At 37.8% G+C, this 22591-nt stretch overlaps 2 protein-coding genes across 3 annotated transcripts in view; both read left to right on the top strand.

The window, feature by feature from the left end:
* The window catches only part of LOC136257287 (CAAX prenyl protease 1 homolog), a 217290-nt gene that overhangs the window by 133806 nt on the left and 60893 nt on the right, over nucleotides 1-22591 (top strand). The gene's annotated exons all lie outside the window — the stretch shown is intronic.
* Nucleotides 1-22591, top strand: part of LOC136257282 (uncharacterized) — a 138781-nt gene that overhangs the window by 107170 nt on the left and 9020 nt on the right. For both annotated transcript variants that reach the window (XM_066050380.1, XM_066050379.1), the window contains exons 11-12: nucleotides 8180-8568; nucleotides 21804-22094. In XM_066050380.1, the coding sequence (XP_065906452.1) occupies nucleotides 8180-8568; nucleotides 21804-22094 (680 nt within the window). The remainder of the gene's footprint in view (nucleotides 1-8179; nucleotides 8569-21803; nucleotides 22095-22591) is intronic.

Here is a 22591-nt window from a genome sequence, read left to right as displayed (position 1 = left end):
TACTAAATCATGTTAAACCCTGAAATTTGGGAGGTAGCCAATTAGCATAATTTATGCCACAATGATGATCGCATACAAATCACAGCAATGCTTTTGTTGAAATCAAAGGGAAATCATCTGCAGATACATTTGTGACTGAGCTTACAAAAATAAGGCATGTGGGCACAAACTACACCCCTTTCCAATACATTCAGGTGTGGCACAGGATACTACTGCAATGTAAGTGCTAAAGCATTGGATCCAGTCCATGATATGTGTGAAATCTTGTTGTTTGTGGATGGTGAATTTGAAATGGTCATCATCTGTGGCTTTGGAATGGTCATTGTCTATGGTATTTGCTGCCTCAACATTATCAGGGAATACTATAGTTTGGTCATGTCTATGAAAAGGCCATCCTGGTTACGGTGAGCTATCTTTCCTGGGATTGGTGGCAGTCCTCCCCAATATACAAAGGGGGTGTAGTGGTGGCCATTATTGCTCTTGACTTTGTGGTGAAATTAGTTGGTTTGCTTAATTACTTTTGAACAATTTGCATTGGTTGGTTGATGTGGCAAAGCTGATCCCCTTTGGAATCTGGTTGGTTGCTACAAGAGAATGCAGGAGCCATGTGTAACTGCTAAGGAGTGTGGGGTGTGTGTCTGTTGAAGCACCAGCTCACGATGTTGCCTTAAAATATTTTTGTTGCACTATTGTGGCAGGAAGAAGGGTGTGTGTATGTCAGAGCTATGTTTAAGCATTAGTGAGTGCTATGTGTGTAGCATATACTTATGGTGCTGTTCCTTTGCTCCTGCGAGACTAGCTCCTCTTCTACTTCATCCACAGGGGTATTTCCACTCCATCATCTGAGTTGGTGTTGGTTTCATCAAAGGCAAGGACTATCTTTTAGATCTTTGGGATGTCTTACTCTGTTAGACACTGGCCATGCGAATGCTTAGAGGCTGCTGGGAGGTTTCTTCTTCAATGTTTTGTTCGTTCGGTGGCCCATTCTGATGGTTAACTTCTTTTGATGTCACCTCATGACACCTGGCTGTGCATATTGATGCATTACTCTTATTGATGCACCTCTTGTAATCCTAATGATGCCCTGCATCACCAGGTTTGATCCAAGTTGTAAAGCATGCTTGCTTGTGAGTAACATTAACTATGTTTAACTACTTAAACATCATTAAATACATGAACCATGGACACACCTTTGTCCGTCCTCCTTTGTGTTCCTTGATTTACTCCACTATAGCTATTAGTTTGAATGTACTCTTCTGAACTGACTATATAGATAGGCTGTTATAAGGCATTTATCAGTTGATTTTAATGCTACATAATGAGTGGATTTATCAGTCATTGATAATTAGGGCATGCGTTCAGTCAAGCATCTTGCATCATTCTTTCATTTTATGTATATGCAATGATAATGAATTGTTTCACTGCAAAAAGTAAACAAACAACTGTAAAGAAAAATTAGAAATATTTTATATTTGAGTGTTGATCACAGTTTTAAGAAGTAAGGAAGTCATCTACACCTGCAGTAAATCGGGAAATTATTTTTCATTTGAGATAATTTAGCTGTAAAATAAATTCAATGTTATTTTTGCGAACAGTTCAAGCCACGAAACTATTTTACCAGTGATTATTTCTGTACAGCAAATAAGTAAATATGGAGCTATTCACTTTGATGCTGTATTTGCAGTCAGCACGCTGTTGGGTTTAAAAGCTACCACCATAGTAGCATAGCGGCACACTCTCTACCATTAGTATATATAAAGTAGTAGTCGTTATGTGTTTCATGCACCAGAAAGGAGTGTGCAAGATATGATAAAATTGATAACAGGTACCTGTTGTACGATAATTCATGCCCGGCTGTGACGGGGCTATAGGTCAGCCTCGACCACTAGACACTATAATTATATTAACACTGCAGCTACAGTGGCATGCAAACTTATTCTGGCAGATATTGGAACACTGACAGTAGGCCATCAGTCTTCTGTTTCCAACAGTGTAATGGTTTGACCTCCAAAAAACTATGTCGCTACTAGAAAATATTCAAGAGCAAAATATTTTGCGTAATTTATTTTCATTGGTTGAGACAACCACGAAAGATTCTTACTGTTGAATATTTCATGATCTATGGTAAATTTTAATTCCTACTCCTGGTATAGGTAAATCATTGAAGCAGGAATTAAATGTCAACTATAGCTGCAGGTGTGCATTACCTCCCACTGTTGCATTGCTTTGTTATCTGTAATCCATACTCAAATGTAAAATTTCCAATCTTTTCTTGCACTCGTTACAGATGAAATAACTTTTAGGATTTGCCAGGATTTTTCATTATGTGTATAACTTTCCTGGAATATAAATCTAATCCAAAACAGCCAAGCTGTAAAAAAAGTGTGCGGCCCTCAGAAAGGCTATGGTGAAAAAAGATGTGAAATCCAAGGTGGCGGCCAAGAAATGGCTGTGATGGTAGGTTAATGGTAAAAATTTTAATAAAGACAATTCAGGTGAATTTTTGTGCCGCTTCACAAAATTTACCTAAATTGTCATTATTAAAATGTTTACCATTAACCTACCATCACAGCCATTTCTTGGCCGCCACCTTGGATTTCACATCTTTTTTCACCATAGCCTTTCTGAGGGCCGCACACTTTTTTTACAGCTTGGCTGTTTTGGATTAGATTTCATTTCTTTTTGTATTTGTATACCAGCTTTGGGACTTTTTTAACCTACATTTTTTTCTTTACTACAGGAAGAAGAAAAGATGAAGTAGATGTACTTTAAATATTTTATCAGTAAATGTACAAACTATATATACTGTATAATACATAATTATTTGACCGCATTTGCGAAAAGGGGTCTTCCACACACATCCAATTTGCCAACTTTGACAATTGATAACTTCAGATTGGAAAGAGCTATTGCCTTGCTATTTGGACAGTGGTGAGCACCACTATAGCTGAATACATGGTGACATTTTCAGGTTAATATGTTATTTGAACACTGAGTTATGGTCTCCAATGTTTACGGAATTGGATGTGTGTGGAAGACCCCTTTTCGCAAATCCGGTCACATATATTGATTACAGAAATCTCCATGGTGGTTTCTTTGTAACTGAACACTCTACAAGGTGACTTCTTCTAATTGCTCTCTCTACAGGGTGAATTGTTTGTAGCTGAACGATCTACAAGGTAACTTCTTCTAGCTGATCTCTCTACAGGGTGATGTGTTTGTGGCTGAATTTTGTATAGGTGATTTGTTTGCAGCTGAGCTCTTTACAGAATGGTTTCTTTGTAGCTGAACTCTCTAAAAGGTAACTTCTTCTAACTGATCTTTCTACAGGGCAATTTGTTTCTGGCAGAATTTTCTACAGGGTGATTTCTTTGCAGCTGAACTCTCTACATGGCGGTTTCTTTGTAGCTGAACTCTCTACAAGGTAATTTCTTCTAGCTGATCTCTCTACAGGGAGATTTGTTCGTAGTTGAATTCTGTACAGGTGATTTGTTTGCAGCTGAGCTCTTTACAGAATGGTTTCTTTGTAGCTGAACTCTCTACAGGGTGATTTGTTTGTAGCTGAAATCCCTACAAGGTAACTTCTTCTAGCTGATCTCTCTACAGGGTGATTTGTTTGTAGCTGAACTCTCTACAGGTGATTTGTTTGTAGCTGAACTCTCTACAAGGCAATACTTCTAGGTGATCTCTCTACAGGATTCCTTGTTTCTAACTGAACTCTCAACAGGGTGATCTGTTCATAGCTGAACTTTCTACTGGGTGATTTGTTTGCAGCTGAACTCTCTAAATGGTGGTTTCTTTGTAGCTGAACTCTCTACAATGTGACTTCTTCTAGCTGAACTCTCTACAAGGTGACTTGTTTCTAGTTGATCTCTCTACAGGGTGACTTGTTTCTAGCTGAACTCTCTACAGGTGATTTGTTTGTAGCTGAACTCTCTACATGGTGGTTTTGTTGTAACTGAACTCTCTACAAGGTAACTTCTTCTAGCTGATCTTTTTACACTGCATATTTGTTTGTAGCTGAGTTCTCTACAGGGTGATTTGTTTGCAGCTGAACTCTCTACATGGGAGTTTCATTGTAGCTGAACTCTCTACAATGTGACTTCTTCTAGCTGAACTCTCTACAGGGTGACTTGTTTCTAGCTGAACTCTCTACAGGTGATTTGTTTGCAGCTGAACTCTCTACATGGTGGTTTCTTTGTAGCTGAACTCTCTACAAGGTAACTTTTTCTAGCCAATCTTTCTACAAGGTGATTGAGTTTTTTGTAGCTGAACTCTTTACATGGTGGTTGCTTTGTAGCTGAACTCTCTAAAAGGTGACTTCTTCTAGCTGAACTCTCTACAGGATGATTTGTTTGCAGCTGAACTCTCTACGTGGTAGTTTCTTTGTAGCTGAACTCTCTACAATGTGACTTCTTCTAGCTGAACTCTCTACAGGGTGACTTGTTTTTAGCTGATCTCTCTACAGGGTGACTTGTTTCTAGCTGAACTCTCTACAGGTGATTTGTTTGCAGCTGAACTCTCTACATGGTGGTTTCTTTGTAGCTGAACTCTCTACAAGGTAACTTCTTCTAGCTGATCTTTCTACAGGGTGATTTGTTTGTAGCTGAATTCTGTACAGGGTGATTTATTTGCAGCTTAACTCTCTACAAGGTGACTTCTTCTAGCTGAACTCTCTACAGAGTGATTGATTTTTTTTGCAGCTGAACTCTCTACATGGTGGTTTCTTTGTAACTTAACTCTCTACAGGGTGATTTGTTTGTAGCTGAACTCTCTACAGGGTGATCTGTTCATAGCTGAACTCCCTATAAGGTAACTTCTTCTAGCTAATCTTTCTACAGGGCGATTTGTTTGTAGCTGAGTTCTCTACAGGGTGATTTGTTTGCAGCTGAACTCTACATGGTAGTTTCTTTGTAGCTCTACAATGTGACTTCTTCTAGCTGAACTCTCTACAAGGTGACTTGTTTCTAGCTGATTTCTCTACAGGGTGACTTGTTTCTAGCTGAACTCTCTACAGGTGATTTGTTTGCAGCTGAACTCTCTACATGGTTTATTTCTTTGTAACTGAACTCCCTGCAAGGTGACTTCTTCTATCTGATCTCTCTACAGGGAGATTTGTTTGTAGCTTAACTCTCTACAGGTGATTTGTTTGCAGCTGAACTCTCTACATGATGGTTTCTTTGTAGCTGAACTCTCTACAAGGTAATTTCTTCTAGCTGATCTCTCTACAGGCCGATTTGTTTTGTAGCTGAACTCTCTACATGATGGTTTCTTTGTAGCTGAACTCTCTACAAGGTGATTTCTTCTATAGCTGATCTTTCTACAGGGTGATTTGTTTGTAGTTGAACTCTCTACATGATAGATTCTTTGTAGCTGAACTCTCTACAAGGTGATTTCTTCTATAGCTGATCTTTCTACAGGGTGATTTGTTTGTACCTGAACTATCTACGTGATGGTTTCTTTGTAGCTGAACTCTCTACAAGGTGACTTCTTCTAGCTGATCTCTCTACAGGACAATTTGTTTGTACCTGAACTCTCACTTGATTGTTTCTTTGAAGCTGAACTCTCTACAAGGTGATTTCTTCTAGCTGATCTTTCTACAGGGTGATTTGTTTGTAGCAGAACTCTCTACAAGGAAACTTCTTCTAGCTGATCTCTCTACAGGGAGATTTGTTTGTAGCTGAACTCTCTATACATGATTTGTTTGCAGCTGAATTCTCTAAATGATGGTTTCTTTGTAGCTGAACTCTCTACAAGGTAACTTCTTCTAGCTGATCTCTTTACAGGGTGAATTGTTTGTAGCTGAACGATCTACAAGGTAACTTCTTCTTACTTATCTCTCTACAGGGTGATTTGTTTGTAGCTGAACTTTCTACAAGGAAACCTCTTTTAACTGAGCTCTGTACAGGGTGAATTGTTTATAGCTGAACTATCTACAAGGTAACTTCTTCTAGCTGATCTCTCTACAGGATGATTTGTTTGTAGCTGAACTATCTACAAGGTAACTTCTTCTAGCTGATCTCTCTACAGGGTGATTTGTTTGTAGCTGAATTCTGTATAGGTGATTTGTTTGCAGCTAAGCTCTTTACAGAATGGTTTCTTTGTAGCTGAACTCTCTACAAGGTAACTTCTTCTAGCTGATGTATCTACAGGGTCACTAGTTTATAGCTGAATTCTCTACATGGTGGTTTCTTTGTAACTGAACTATCTACAAGGTGACATCTTCTAGCTGATCTTTCAACAGGGTAATTTGTTTATAACTGAACTCTCTACAAGAAAACTTCTTCTAACTGATGTCTGAACAGGGTGAATTGTTTGTAGCTGAACTCTCTACAGGGTGATTTGTTTGTAGCTGATCTCTATACAGGTTACTTATTTCTAACTAATCTCTTGAATTCTGTTCAGGGTGACTGCTCTATTAGGATGACTGCTCTATTAGAGTATCTCAATCTCGCACTTGCTACACCAAGTTGGATTTCGTGTTATAACTCCGTGGCTTTAAGTCTGATTTTTCTACACCATTGAAGAGCCTTTCTAAGATGATAACTCCATCTGTACAGCGATTTTCAAAGCATTACCCCAAGTGGTTTATCTGGTAGGCGTGGCAAGCATAATAATAATAATAATAATAATAAAATTAAAAAATTAAAAATTAGCTAATCTCGATTGCGTAATTGTTACACACTGTTGATTTTTTCGCTGTATCTTCCTGGTTTTTAGCTCGATTTCTTTCAAACCACAAAAGGTTTGAGGTTCAATAGATAACCTATTCACCCACCGATTTTCAGCTTCTTCCCATACGCGGTTTACCCTGTAGGCGTGACAACATATTGGTGTTATTTTTCGTGCATAATCGCTCATAACTCTTTGCCTGTTTATGGTATTCCAGCCAAAGTTGGTACCGAGATGCGCCTTTATACTCCCCTTCTGTGTGCCAAATTTCAAGGCAATCGGATAACGCGTTTGCGTTTTATAGCAGTTTTTGTAAGTGTGCGAAAAGAGGAAGAAAAATAAGAAGAAAAAAAAAAACGAAGAAACTAAGCCACTTTTTGAAGTCGCATATCTCAGGAATGCCTGAAGCGATTTCGCTCAAATTTGGAATGTGGAATGCTGAAGGTGGAGGGAATCTACACAGCAAAATTGGTCTTGTTTCATCAAGGCAGCACAGAGCTACGGAGGTGCGAAAATTGCGTTTTTTTTCTTCCTGTCAATATACTCACGGGGTTGCGCACCGGCTTCTTGGGCCGCACGACACACTACCGTGTGTCTTGATACTATTCTTAAGGTAAGAAAGTAAGCAGGCAAGGCTGTAGTACATGGTCAAACCAGTCAAGCCAAAGCCTGGCTATTATAAATAAAGCAGCATCACACGCCATACAATATTTAACTAACCATTACTACACTACTACATTGTAATTCATAGCCTGGTGCCACTATTCTGGTTGCTAGCTTGCAGCATAAACTTCCTTGTCATGTGATCTGAGTAAATAGAGATTAAAATACATGCTTGAAATGAAGATTGGGTGGTGACGTGTGAGAGCATGACTTCAAATTCAAGAACAGTGTTTTCTTCTGTTTGCCTTCCAGACGTTGAAGTTGGAGATATGCCAAACCAACCAAAACTGCAACGTTCATTTTTAAATTACCAGTAGGTGGGTGGACAACCTTTATTACTACATAAGGATCACTTTCATGCATAGTTTATGCATATGTTTACTTAATTAAGGCTAATTTATCAGCTGAAATCACTCCAGATGCCATCTTAAGGAATGTGAATTTCAAACCCCTTCTCTTAAGAAGGGGAGAGGGGAATTCTCCCAGACCCTTCTGGAGAGAGCATGCTGCACATGCTCTGAGTGCACTTCGCACACTATGTGAGTCCTCCAAACCTTTTATACCTTTCTCCATTAATAAATTGATGGCCTGGCCACTCCTACACTGTCTGCCATGACCCTGAAGCAAACACAAGGATCACAATTTTATGGCTGTTGACAACTTACGGTAAGTAAGAAATAATGACAACAACAGCCAGTAATGTAATAAAATGTATAGATTAGGATATTAAATAGATAAAATAAATTTGTATGAAATTTTGGATACATGTGACCTTAGTTACTGTCAATCATGAAGTTTACCTGTGTATATTGTAGTTACATGTTTGTATAATTCCTCTTTACAGCATCAATCGTGGCTTTGGATACTTCTTGGGAATATGGCAGTCATTTAAGCTGCAGTTTTGCCAGTCTGCATACTGCATAAAATGCTTCATTACTATTCACCATCATGAGTCTCAGCAGCCTCCAGATGACCTCTTGAAGCAACGCCAAGATCTGCTTTGTTTTCTGACAGCTTCCATCAAAGAGTTGAGTAAGCCCCATATGCCCAATTCCAAGCTACCTGTAACATGTTTGGAGTGCCCATATCATGATGATGATTTCCCACACATCCCACTGGATATTACAAAAAAAGAAATACTTGTCTGTAAGCTTGGAAGCAGTGTCCAATTAATCGATGAAAAGTATTACAAGGCTTTGTATGAATCCATCAAATCAGCACCACCAAAGACAGGCAAGTGTGCTTTGTATTAATGTTAATGTTGAAATTGTTAACCATGCAAAACAGCAAAAAGAGTGTGACCTTTAAAAGCTTGGTTGAAAATGGTTATGAAATCAAAAGTGGCAGCCAAGAAAAGTGTGAAATGATTGATCAGTTTTAATAATGTATTATAGATTTTATTTGGTGTTATTTATACTTTAACAGAGCACATATTTTCAAGAACTCCTACAGAGAATGTTCTACATTTTCTAATGGTATAGATCTATGAAATTATGACCTTTACTGTTGTGTAGTTTTAAACTACAATAATTTTCATTTGTAAAGATGAGCTGACTACTATGGATCAGTAGTTAAGGTTTTGAGAGTTAGGTATGGAGGTCCTTGGTTCGAGTTTGTACAAATTTTAGTCAATATTTTTGTGCTACTTGGTGACAATTCTCCTGCACCATTATTTTTTTTCTTTGTAGCCCTGTAACTATCGCTATGATTTCTTTTAAATTACAATAGGCTTGAATGATGATGGTTATCCAATGCACACACCAATTTTCACACCATCCCTTTTAGTGGTTTACCCTGACATGCATAAGTAGGCCTTTATACATAATAATCATCTAATCCAAAACAGCCATGCTGTAAAAAAAGTGTGTGGCCCTCAAAAAGGCTATGGTGAAAAAGATGTGAAATCCAAGGTGGCGGCCAAGAAATGGCTGTGATGGTAGGTTAATGGTAAAAATTTTAATAACGACAATTCAGGTGAATTTGGTGCCGCTTGGTCAATTGGCACAAAATTCACCTGAATTGTCATTATTAAAATTGTTACCATTAACCTACCATCACAGCCATTTCTTGGCCGCCACCTTGGATTTCACATCTTTTTTCACCCTAGCCTTTTTGAGGGCCGCACACGTTTTTTACAGCAAGGCTGTTTTGGATTAGATTTCACTTCTTTTTGTATTTGTATACCCCAAAGCCGGCCTATGGCCTGCTTTGGGACTTTTTTAACCTATCTTTTTTCTTTACCACAGGAAGAAGAAAAGATGAAGCAGATGTACCTTAAATATTTCTGATTTTATCAGTAAATGTACAAATTATATATATAATACATATATTTATTACAGAACTGTCCATGGTGGTTTCTTTGTAACTGAACACTCTTCAAGGTAACTTCTTCTAGCTGTTCTTTCTACAGAGTGATTTATTTGTAGCTGGATTCTGTACAGGTGATTATTTTGCTGCTGAGCTCTTTACAGAATGGTTTCTTTGTAGCTGAACTCTCTACAAGGTAACTTCTTCTAACTGATCTCTCTACAGGGAGATTTGTTTGTAGCTGAACTCTCTACAGGTGATTTGTTTGCAGCTGAACTATCTAGATGATGGTTTCTTTGTAGCTGAATTCTCTACAAGGTAATTTCTTCTAGCTGAACTCTCTACATGGTGGTTTCTTTGTAGCTGAACTCCTACAAGATAACTTCTTCTAACTGATCTTTCTACAGGGCAATTTGTTTGTGGCAGAATTTTCTACAGGGTGATTTCTTTGCAGCTGAACTCTCTACATGGTGGTTTCTATTTACTGTAGCCGAACTCTCTACAAGGTGACTTCTTCTAGCTGATCTTTCTACAGAGTGATTTGTTTGTAGCTGATTTTTCTACAGGGTGATTTGTTTGCATCTGAACTCTCTATATGGTGGTTTCTTTGTAGCTGAACTCTCTACAAGGTAACTTCTTCTAACTGAACTCTCTACAGGGAGATTTGTTTGCAGCTGAACTTTCTTCATGATGGTTTCTTTGTAGCTGAACTCTCTACAAGGTAACTTCTTCTAGCTGAACTCCCTACATGGTGGTTTCTTTGTAGCTGAACTCTCTACAAGGTGACTTCTTCTAGCTGATCTTTCTACAGGGTGATTTGTTTGTAGCTGATTTTTCTACAGGGTGATTTGTTTGCAGCTGAACTCTCTATATGGTGGTTTCTTTGTAGCTGAACTCTCTACAAGGTGACTTCTTCTAGCTGATCTCTCTACAGGGTGATTTGTTTGTAGCTGAACTCTCTTCATGATGGTTTCTTTGTAGCTGAATTCTCTACAAGGTAACCTCTTCTAACTGAACTCTCTACAGGGAGATTTGTTTGCAGCTGAACTCTCTTCATGATGGTTTCTTTGTAGCTGAACTCTCTACAAGGTAACTTCTTCCAGCTAAACTCCCTACATGGTGGTTTCTTTGTAGCTGAACTCTCTACAGGTGATTTGTTTGCAGCTGAACTCTCCACATGATGGTTTCTTTAAATTTGTAGCTGAACTCTCTACAAGATAACTTCTTCTAGCTAAACTCCCTACATGGTGGTTTCTTTGTAGCTGAACTCTCTACAGGTGATTTGTTTGCAGCTGAACTCTCCACATGATGGTTTCTTTAAATTTGTAGCTGAACTCTTTACAAGGTAACTTCTTCTAGCTGATCTCTCTACAGGATGATTTGTTTGTAGCTGAACTATCTACAAGATAATTTCTTCTAGCTGATCTCTCTAAAGGGTGATTTGTTTGTAGCTGAATTTTGTACAGGTGATTTGTTTGCAGCTGAGCTCTTTACAGAATGGTTTCTTTGTAGCTGAGCTCTCTACAAGGTAGTTTCTTCTAGCTTATGTCTCCACAAGCTAGGTCACTAGTTTGTAGTTGAACTTTCTACATGGTGGTTTCTTTGTAACTGAACTCTCTACAAGGTAACTTCTTCTAGCTGATCTTTCTACAGGGTGATTTGTTTGTGGCTGAACTCTCTACAAGGAAACTTCTTCTAGCTGATCTCTCTACAGGGAGATTTGTTTGTAGCTGAACTCTCTACAGGTGATTTGTTTGCAGCTGAACTCTCCACATGATGGTTTCTTTGTAGCTGAACTCTCTACAAGGTAACTTCTTCTAACTGATCTCTCTACAGGGTGATTTGTTTGTAGCTGAATTCTGTACAGGTGATTTGTTTGCAGCTGAGCTCTTTACCGAATGGTTTCTATGTAGCTGAACTCTTTACAAGGTAATTTCTTCTAGCTGATGTCTCTACAGAGTCACTAGTTTGTAAATGAGTTCTCTACATGGTGGTTTCTTTGTAACTGAACTCTCTACAAGGTAACTTCTTCTAGCTGATCTTTCTATAGAGTGATTTGTTTGTAGTGGAATTCTGTAAAGATGATTTTTTATGCAGCTGAGCTCTTTACAGAATGGTTTCTTTGTAGCTGAACTCTTTACAAGGTAACTTCTTCTAGCTGATGTCTCTACAGGGTCACTAGTTTGTAAACGAATTCTCTACATGGTGCTTTCTTTGTAACTGAACTCTCTACAAGGAAACTTCTCCTAGCTGATCTCTCTACAGGGAGATTTGTTTGTAGCTGAACTCTCTACAGGTGATTTGTTTGCAGCTGAACTCTCCACATGATGGTTTCTTTGTAGCTGAACTATCAACAAGGTAACTTCTTCTAGCTGATCTCTCTACAGGATGATTTGTTTGTAGCTGAATTCTGTACAGGTGATTTGTTTGCAGCTGAGCTCTTTACAGAATGGTTTCTTTGTAGCTGAACTCTTTACAAGATAACTTCTTCTAGCTGATGTCTCTACAGGGTCACTAGTTTGTAAACGAATTCTCTACATGGCGGTTTCCTTGTAACTGAACTCTCTACAAGGAAACTTCTCCTAGCTGATCTCTCTACAGGGAGATTTGTTTGTAGCTGAACTCTCTACAGGTGATTTGTTTGCAGCTGAACTCTCTACATGATGGTTTCTTTGTAGCTGAACTCTCTACAAGTTAACTTCTTCTAGCTGATCTCTCTACATGGTGATTTGTTTGTAGCTGAACTCTCTACATTGTGGTTTCTTTGTAGCTGAACTCTACAAGGTGATTTCTTCTAGCTGAATTATCTCTTTCTATAGTTGCAAGAATTCCCTACAAGGTAACTTCTTCTAGCTGATCTCTCTACAGGGTGAATTGTTTGTGGCTGATCTCTCTACAGGGTGACTTGTTTGTAGCTGATCTCTATACAGGTTACTTGTTTCTAGCTGATCTCTTGAATTCTCTTCGGGTGACTGCTCTATTAGGATGACTGCTCTATTAGAGTATCTCGATCTCGCACTTGCTACACCAAGTTGTATTTCGTGTTATAACTTCGTGGCTTTAAATCTGATTCTTCTACACCATTAAAGAGCCTTTCTAAGATGATAACTCCATCTGTACAGCGATTTTCAAAGCATTACCCCAAGTGGTTTACCTGGTAGGCGTGGCAAGCAGTCGTTCTTTATTAGCTAATCTCGATTGCGTAATTGTTACACACTGTTGGTTTTTTCGTTGTATCTTCCTGGTTTTTAGCTCGATTTCTTTCAAACCACAAAAGGTTTGAGGTTCAATAGTTAACCTATTCACCCACCGATTTTCAGCTTCTTCCCATACGCGGTTTACCCTGTAGGCGTGACAACATATTGGTATTATTTTTCGTGAATAATCGCTCATAACGCTTTGCCTGTTTATCGTATTCCAGCCAAAGTTGGTACAGAGATGCGCCGTTATACCCCCCTTCTGTGTGCCAAATTTCAAGGCAATCGGATATGGCGTTCACGTTTTATAGCAGTTTTTGTAAGTGTGCAAAAAGAGGAAGAAAAATAAGAAGAAAAAAAAAACGAAGAAACTAAGCCAATTTTTGAAGTCGCATATCTCGGGAACGCTTGAAGCGATTTCGCTCAAATTTGGAATGTGGACTGTTGAAAGTAGAGGGAGTGTCCACAGCAAAAATCGTCTTGTTTTATCAAGGCAGCACAGAGCTACGGACGTGCGAAAATTGCGTTTTCTTTCTTCCTGTCAATATACTCACGGGTGTTACGCGCGGGCTTCTTGGGCCGCACGACACACTACCGTGTAGAGAGATCAGCTAGGAGAAGTTTCCTTGTAGAGAGTTCAGCTACAAACAAATCACCCTGTAGAAAGATCAGCTAGAAGAAGTCACCTTGTAGAGAGTTCAGTTACAAAGAAACCACCATATAGAGAGTTCAGCTGCAAACAAATCACCTGTAGAGAGTTCAGCTACAAATAAATCTCCCTGTAGATAGATCAGCTAGAATAAGTTTCCTTGTAGAGAGTTCAGCTACAAACAAATCACCCTCTAGAAAGATCAGCTAGAAGAAGTTACCTTGTAGAGAGTTCAGCTACAAAGAAACCACCATGTAGAGAGTTCAGCTGCAACAAATCACCTGTAGAATTCAGCTACAAACAAATCTCCCTGTAGAGAGATCAGCTAGAAGAAGTTTCCTTGTAGAGAGTTCAGCTACAAACAAATCACCCTGTAGAAAGATCAGCTAGAAGGAGTCACCTTGTAGAGAGTTCAGTTACAAAGAAACCATCATGTAGAGAGTTCAGCTACAAACTAGTGACCTTGTAGAGACATCAGCTAAAAGAAATTACCTTGTAGAGAGTTTAGCTACAAAGAAACCATCATGTAGAGAGTTCAGCTGCAAACAAATCACCTGTAGAGAGTTCAGCTACAAACAAATCTCCCTGTAGAGAGATCAGATAGAAGAAGTTTCCTTGTAGAGAGTTCAGCTACAAACAAATTACCCTCTAGAAAGATCAGCTAGAAGAAGTCACCTTGTAGAGAGTTCAGTTACAGAGAAACCACCATGTAGAGAGTTCAGCTACAAACTAGTGACCTTGTAGAGACATCAGTTACCTTGTAGAGAGTTCAGCTACAAAGAAACCATCATGTAGAGAGTTCAGCTGCAAATAAATCACCTGTAGAGAGTTCAGCTACAAACAAATCTCCCTGTAGAAAGATCAGCTAGAAGAAGTCGCCTTGTAGAGAGTTCAGCTACAAACAAATCACCCTGTAGAAAGATCAGCTAGAAGAAGTTACCTTGTGGAGAGTTCAGCTACAAAGAAACCATCAAATAGAGAGTTCAGCTGCAAGCAAATCTCCCTGTAGAGAGATCAGCTAGAAGAAGTTACCTTGTAGAGAGTTCAGCTACAAACAAATCACCCTCTAGAGAGATCATCTAGAAGAAGTTACCTTGTAGATTGTTCAGCTAAAAACAATTCACCCTGTAGAGAGAGCAACAAGAAGAAGTCGCCTTGTAGAGTGTTCAGTTACAAAGAAACCACCATGGAGAGTTTTGTAATAAATATATGTATTATATATATAATTTGTACATTTACTGATAAAATCAGAAATATTTAAAGTACATCTGCTTCATCTTTTCTTCTTCCTGTGGTAAAGAAAAACAGACAGGTTAAAAAGTGCCAAAGCCGGCCATAGGCCGGCTTTGGGGTATGCAAATACAAAAAGAAATGAAATTTAATCCAAAACAGCCAAGCTGTAAAAAAAGAGTGAGACCCTCAGAAAGGCTATGGTGAAAAAAGATGTGAAATCCAAGGTGGTGGCCAAGAAATGGCTGTGATGGTAGGTTAATGGTAAAAATTTTAATAACGGCAATTTAGATGAATTTTTTGCCAAGACCAAGCGGCACAAAAATTCACCTGAATTGTCGTTATTAAAATTTTTACCATTAACCTACCATCACAGCCATTTCTTGGCCGCCACCTTGGATTTCACATCTTTTTTCACCATAGCCTTTTTGAGGGCCGCACTGTTTTTTAGAGCTTGGCTGTTTTGGATTAGATTGTATAATCCTCCAAATAGTGGAACTGACTACCGAGACCATTTTCTTTCATACGTATCTCTCTTAATGAAGGAGGATGATCCTATTGTGTTTATGGGTGATTTCAACACCCCAGATGTTGTTTGGTCAACACTAAGTGCAAACTCCCAGTTTTCTTCTAAAATCTGTGATCTAATATTTCAGCATAACTATACCCAGATTGTTGAATATTCTACTCATGTCCAAGGAAATATATTGGATCTCATAATTACTAACTGCGACGAAAATATTTCCAGTCCCCAAATTCACACAGAAGATAACCCATTGCTTAAATCAGACCACTACGCTATTACCTTTAATCTTAACCTGCTTCATAATTGCAATGCCACAACAGTAAGTGATTCTATTAATTTATATGATTACTGTAAGGCAGACTTTGATTCAATAAATGAATACCTTTCACATGTTGACTTTTCTCCCTGCTTTAATTCGTCTGACGTAGAATTTTTATGGGCTTTAATTAAAGAAATTCTACTTGATGTAATTCACCAGTTGTTCTACAAATCAAGATCAAACTTAATGATTTTCCTAAATGGTTTACCCCAAGCTTAAAGCAAAAATCAAATGTCTTCGTTCACTTAGAAAGCGGTACTCAAAATCCCCCACACCTCACATCAAAGATCGATTGCAGGCTGCTGAGTTTGAAGCTGCAGAGGAAGCTTCAGCTACTTGATCTGCATATGGAACTAAGCTTATTAATGACTTCGCTACTATCAATCAACCCAAGATATTTAGCTACATCAGAAGTTTGACTAAATCTGATTCTATCCCACACACTGTGTATTATAATGATAATAGCACAATCAATGATGAACAAAAGGCATCATTGTTTAATAATTACTTTTACTCTGTGTTCACTACTACTAATATTAACCAGCCCCCTCCTAGCAAGCCTCCAGACTCTAGCACCCAACAACATTTAGTTTCAATTGATATTTCTGAAGAAGATACTTTTAACGCTCTTAACTCGTTGGACCCACACAAGGCAGTTGGTATTGATGGAAATGGGCCAAAATTTCTGAAAAACTGTGCTTCATTTCTCTATAGACCACTGCACTATTTGTTCAACCTTTCACTTCGCAAACATGTTATCCCACTATAATGGTGCACTCACACTGTAATTCCCATATTTAAGTCTGGTGACAGAGGATCAGTTACAAATTACCGTCCTATATTATTGTTATGTAACACCTCAAAAGTACTTGAAAAATTGATACATGATAAACCTGCATAATTTGGATTCCTCAAAAACAGATCTGTAATTCAACAATTGCTTATCCTTTTCAACCAAGTAATATTGACCATCAAACTGACGTTATTTATTTGGATTTTCGTAAAGCATTTGACAGTGTGCCTCATAATCAACTATTGCTAAAACTAAATTGACTTGGTATATCTGGCAACCTATGGCTATGGTTTAAATTCTATCTCCTACACCGTCAACAGTGCGTAAAGATAAATAATCAATTTTCTGATTTCCTACCAGTCTTATCAGGGATTCCCCAGGACAGCATCTTGGGCCCTCTACTGTTTCTTGTCTACATTAACGATCTACCAGACCATGTGTTGACTTCAATATTACTACTATTTGCAGACGACACAAAATGCTTTAAGACTATAACTGATATAAATGACAGTCTAGATCTGCAAAACGATGTAGATAATCTAGATGGATGGAGTATCAACTCTGATATACTGTTCACTCTTTCCAAAATTTTATTCATGTCCTTTAAACCTCACCTGCAAACATCCTACTCTATAGGCAACAATGTTATATCCAAAGTTTCTACTCATAGAGATCTGGGTATCTTTATTTCATCAGATTTAGACTGGGAATCCCACCACCAACACATAATATCAAAGGCTTATTGGATGTTAGGCTTATTACGACGTTCCTTTTCAACAAATATAATTGCTATATCCAAGAAACATCTATACATATCGCTAGTTAGATACCAATTAATGTTTTGTTCAATCATATTTATTAAAAGATATCAGACAACTAGAACAGCTTCAGCATCGCGCAACGAACTATATATCAAATGACTATAGCAGCAACTATAAATCTCGATTACTTGAGCTCAAAATTTTGCCTTTAATGTATGTTTTGGACATCTGTGACAATGTTTTTTATCAAAAGCCTTAAATCCCCTACAAATGCATTTAATATCACTGACTATATTAAATTCACTTCAGGAAACACACGATCAGGATCTAGCTATAAACTGCAACACATAAGAAACACCAATGTTTCCAGCAGCAACTTCTATTTCAGCAGACTCCCTCGTATATGGAATGTTTTACCAATAATAAATTACAATCTTGACCTACCTACTATCAAGTACAAACTTACAAACTTTCTATGGAATCATTTTGAACAGAATTTTGATCCTGGCAATGTATGCATTTTTTCTTTTGTCTGTCCCTGTTGTAATTGTAATAAGTCCCCCAAACCTCCCAACTTTGATCAACTGTAACCCTTGCTTTAAATGAGTTTATATAATATAAGTAACTATAACTAATCTTAATAACTATACTTACTCCAGGCCACTGGCACTGGATCCCAGTGGACCTTCAGCGTACACTACTACTAATGTTTATACAGTACATATCTTATTATTATCATGTTTACTGTGCAGAAATCACAAATGATTATAACGCACAGATATAATTACTTAAGTTGTTACAAAAATTATCCAGGGAAGGGGAATTAACTATATAGGGGGGGAGGGGTTCCAAAGTTTGATCACAGAGGGGAAAAGGAAAATTTATACGAGTCAATGTTTGTCGTCAGTTGCCTGTAGTATCCTTTTCTTAATCGCGAATCATTAGGGGTAAAGTAATCTTTGGGGATATCAATAAGATCATTAATAATTTTATACATCATTATAAGTTTAGCTCTCTCTCTTCTTAGTTGTAAAGGAGGTAAGTTAAGTGTGCTTAGCATGTTAGTAACACTAGAGTAACTTGAAAACTCATTTAGGCAAAATCTGGCCGCTCTTCTCTGTACTGCTTCAATTCTATTAATATTATTTAAGGTATGGGGGTCCCATACAGATGATGCATATTCAAACACTGGCCTGACCGTACTTCTGTAGCAGTTACATTTCACAGTGCTTGGACAGTGGCACAGGTTTCTGTAAATAAAGGCATTGTATGTATGCTGTAAAGCAAATAATAAATAAAATCGAAATAAATCTGAATTAACCAACTATATGTAGGGATGTCAAAATCTACGGAATTTTTTCTCCCGTAAATTTCATTTAAAAGTGGCACAATGAATTGCGCCAATTTGTGCATCTTTCAGACAGTTTAGGCACTAGAATTTTTTGTTTCATAGTGATGAACTGATCAAGGTAGTGCTCTTCTGGTGAGTTTCCTCGTGATTAGAGTAGCTAGGTGCGTGTGTTAGCCCCAATGTTAGTTCCCTGCCTAGAAAATGTATGGAAGATGACAGCAGGCTAGTTTTGTCGATCGCCATGCACAACAGTGATCCAGTTAATTGATAGGTTGGTTTTCAGTCAGTGCAAGATGCAACTTGAATGCCTGTATTAGTTTCCTGGCAATTCTACGCAATTGATATTACAAAGTGACGTAATCACCCATACGTCACTTGTTTTTGGTTTGTACCATGGCTACCAAAAAAATGGTGCTCAATAGAGAAGTCTGGAGAACTGCCTATTTGTTTATTTAACAATTACTGCCTACCACAAAAGCAAATGTGGCAAACCAATAATTATATCAATCTGCAGCATTTTTCGAGCTCTACAAGATGCCGTGGCTAAAACATGCATTTGTCAAACATTTAAAAATCCGTTTGACATCCCTACTATATGTATTATATATACATAATTAATTTATTGTAATTCTAGTATTTCGTAATTCACGAAATTTTCGTAATTCTTCAATTACGTTGCTATGAAGCGCTTGTCAAACCGCTTTTATCAACACATTACGCACAGAATTATCTTCTAAACTGTTTTATAGTTAAACTATCGTGTCTTTTTCCACAAATTCTCTCGACAAAGCCTCAAATTTACTCTTCATTTTCGTTCGTAGGGGATACGCTCCCTTTCCAACTCGAAGGGATAGGCTATTCCTGGTAGTCTACGAGGCCTGCACCATTGTTTTTCAGTTGTTAAACGCCTGTAAAACCCGAAGGGAAGGCTGAGGAGAGTCACCACACCTGTATTTCAGACCGCCAAAGAAACCACCTCAGAGCAAAGTCTACCTGTGCGGAAGTTTAATACAGACTTCATTTAACTTTTACTTCTTACGTAAAAGCTGCTTTTCCATTTAACAATTTTGCTCACGTGAGTGCGTACGGACAAACAAGTCATTATTATTATTTATTACAGGTAATTTATAAGGATAAACAGCCTGTTAAACCTGATCAACAGGTTAAAAAGTACAAGTAGACTAATTACATACACTTATACATAGTGTTAGATGAATACTGGTCAATCAATTCATAGGTGCTTTCTCTATAATCTATGCATAGATAGATATGTTTAGTGGGACCATACAGGCTCTGCCTTTACCAAGTACTTTAATCATAATCATAATATGTAGATAGGTAGATAGGTACACACACACACACTTTTACGAAAACAATTTCAGTAATCCAGACGCATGTTTAATCCTCATGCACCTACTAATCGCTCCTCTGCTCCAAGAGCCATCTATTGTCATCATTAGAACACCAAAAAGTGCACGTATGAAGCTAGCATTCGTGAGGTGGAGCATGGAACTTTTACTCCTCTGGTTTTCTCAGCAACTGGTGGGATGGCTGACAAAGTAATTGTTTTTTACAAACATTTAGCTTCTCTCCTTTCAGAAAAGAGGAATGAACATTATGCTGTTGTTATGGGTTGGATCAGATGTTGCTTGTCATTTTCTCTTTTACGATCAGCCATCCGATGTCGACGTGGTTCTCGCTCTTCTGTCGGTAGATTTGCTCGTGAGAACCCATTAGCTGCAGTTGACTTGGTACAAGCAGAGACTGGGCTTTCCCCATTACATGACTAATTATTGTTATTATTTGTATGCATATCAATAAGGGCTTTTTAATAATTTATATCTAAAAAAAAAAGACATTTACTAATCTAAAAAAAGTAAACCAGGTGCGCGCCCACAGCCAGCCTTTGGCTTTGGCCGGCTGTGGGCACGCGCCTGGTTTTAAAAAGTGTACAAATAGTGTACAAATATTCAGAGCTCAAAATAGGGCTCTCCATGCCTAGTATCCATTTCCTTATCCACTAAACCATGCAATCATGGCAGATTAACTTTCAAATTTGCAAATAAAAATTCTGGTTAAGATCTGCTTTACAATTTCATTCATCTACCAATGAAAGTTCTAGAACATTTCCATTAGAAGGTTTCTTGAAAAATGTGTGCTTTATTAGAGTATTACATTAAGAAACCAAATTAACCAATGCAAAAGAAGTGAAAAATCCACACACACACAAACAAAAGAACAGCTAAGCTGTGAAAAATTAATGGTGCGACCTTCAAAATGGTGGCAACCAAGAAATCACTACAATTGATGTTAGCTCAGAGGAGGTTGGTCACGCGTCATCATTCATCTCGTGATCTCAAAGAAAGGGTTGGACTAATTCAACCTCCACATCTCTTAATATTTTAAAAGACAGATTTTATATCCATACAAGAGCGTCCCAGCACCCTTACAAACCTTCTCAGTACAATACGCTGCTTTCCTAGCTACTAAACAAGTCTTAACACCTAGAACAATGATTGGTTGTGTAATGTTACATCATAGGCTTATGATGCGTGACCAACCTCCTCTGATGCTAATAAGTTTTAATTAATAGCTGTGTGCATTATTAACAATATTGCACAGCCACTTCTTAGTTGCCATTTTTTTCACAACTTAATACTAATAATAATATATTGCTTTACAGAATTACACATACAGAAAACTTTGGCTTGCGAGGGACATACAATTCTGAGGGTCTACCAGGCACCAACTCTGGTAGCCCATGTGGTTAACTAATTTATCTAATTACAACTATCTGTATTTAAGTTACAAATAACTATAATTGCTTGGTGCAGGAATCTTGGAGAATCGAGAACAAGGGCATAGGTAATGAAATCTACATGGAGTGTTGTCAGTATTGGCTAGAAAATGATTTCATAGAAATTTCTTCAGCTTTACTTTGATTAATTCTAAAGATTGAGACCAGTCAACAATTGGTAGGGAATTCCACAATCTGGGTAGGTGATAAAAATATGAATTCATAATAGGACTGTCTTGGGACAGAGCTTAGTGCCAACAGATATTGTAGTACCAGTAGTAAAATTAATGTAGTTTGCTATGTCGAGTTATCAGATGGATGTTTGATGGATTTGTGGGGACACCACTCAAGTATTCCAAGCATAAAATGAGAACATAATATCTAAATTGTAATACCACAATTACTGACCTCAATAAAACCAGACCTGAGTGTTATGTGAACACTCTGTTAGATAAATGCACTTTAAGTTGCAGTGTGCATACTATAATATTATAGTAATCAGAAAAAAGTACATTATATTCTTCTTGTATATATACAGGTGCCATTGATTGTGCAAAGACAGCACAGAAACTCATAGGTGTCTATGATAAGCTGATCAAGCTGCCAATCAAGTCAATGCTGCCACAGCTTTACTGCAACAAAGTGATAACAGAAGGGCAGAAGAAGAAAATTGAAGTTAAAGAGCTGGAGAGTGACGGGATGCAGTGCTTTCTTGATGAGGTGCTGATATTGAGTCTAGAGCTGGACATGACAGAGATATACAACAAGTTCATTAAGATATTGGAGGACAGTGATGATTTGATTCAGCGTGGAATGGCTAAGAAAATAGGTGAGGTCGGATATCTATGAACATTTGTATATTTTTCTTAAGCATTTAATGTATTTGACTAGCTTTGTATATATTTGATAAACAACGCTTCTGAGCAATAGAAGCTAACTACATTTCATATTATTAATGATAGTAAGATACTGCCAATTCCAACTTTTAGGCTTAATTTGATGTCCTACATTTTGCTACCCCCTTTTACTCATAGTTAAGTGATAGTTAACCAATATCCAATTGTAAGTGTCTACAAGTTACACATGTGGTAGTACTATTGGCTATGCATAGCACAAGTCAAAGCTACCAATCAGACAGATAAGCTAAAGCTCTTAATTAGCTTATTATTATTATTTTGTTTAGGGTATGGTTTGTGGTTGCCACAAACCATCAACTTGATTATTATCTAAGTATATGCCACAGCCTATAACACCAGCATCCCTTCAGAGGCTGAAAATTGCTTGTTTTACCATAATCAGAAATTGGTTGTAATAGAAGATAATTAA

This window comes from Dysidea avara, chromosome 6 (assembly GCF_963678975.1).
Source record: "Dysidea avara chromosome 6, odDysAvar1.4, whole genome shotgun sequence".
In the NCBI taxonomy this organism is placed as follows: Eukaryota; Metazoa; Porifera; class Demospongiae; order Dictyoceratida; family Dysideidae; genus Dysidea; species Dysidea avara.
Note: the sequence above shows the minus strand (reverse complement) of the source record. Positions and strands in the feature narration are given on the sequence as shown.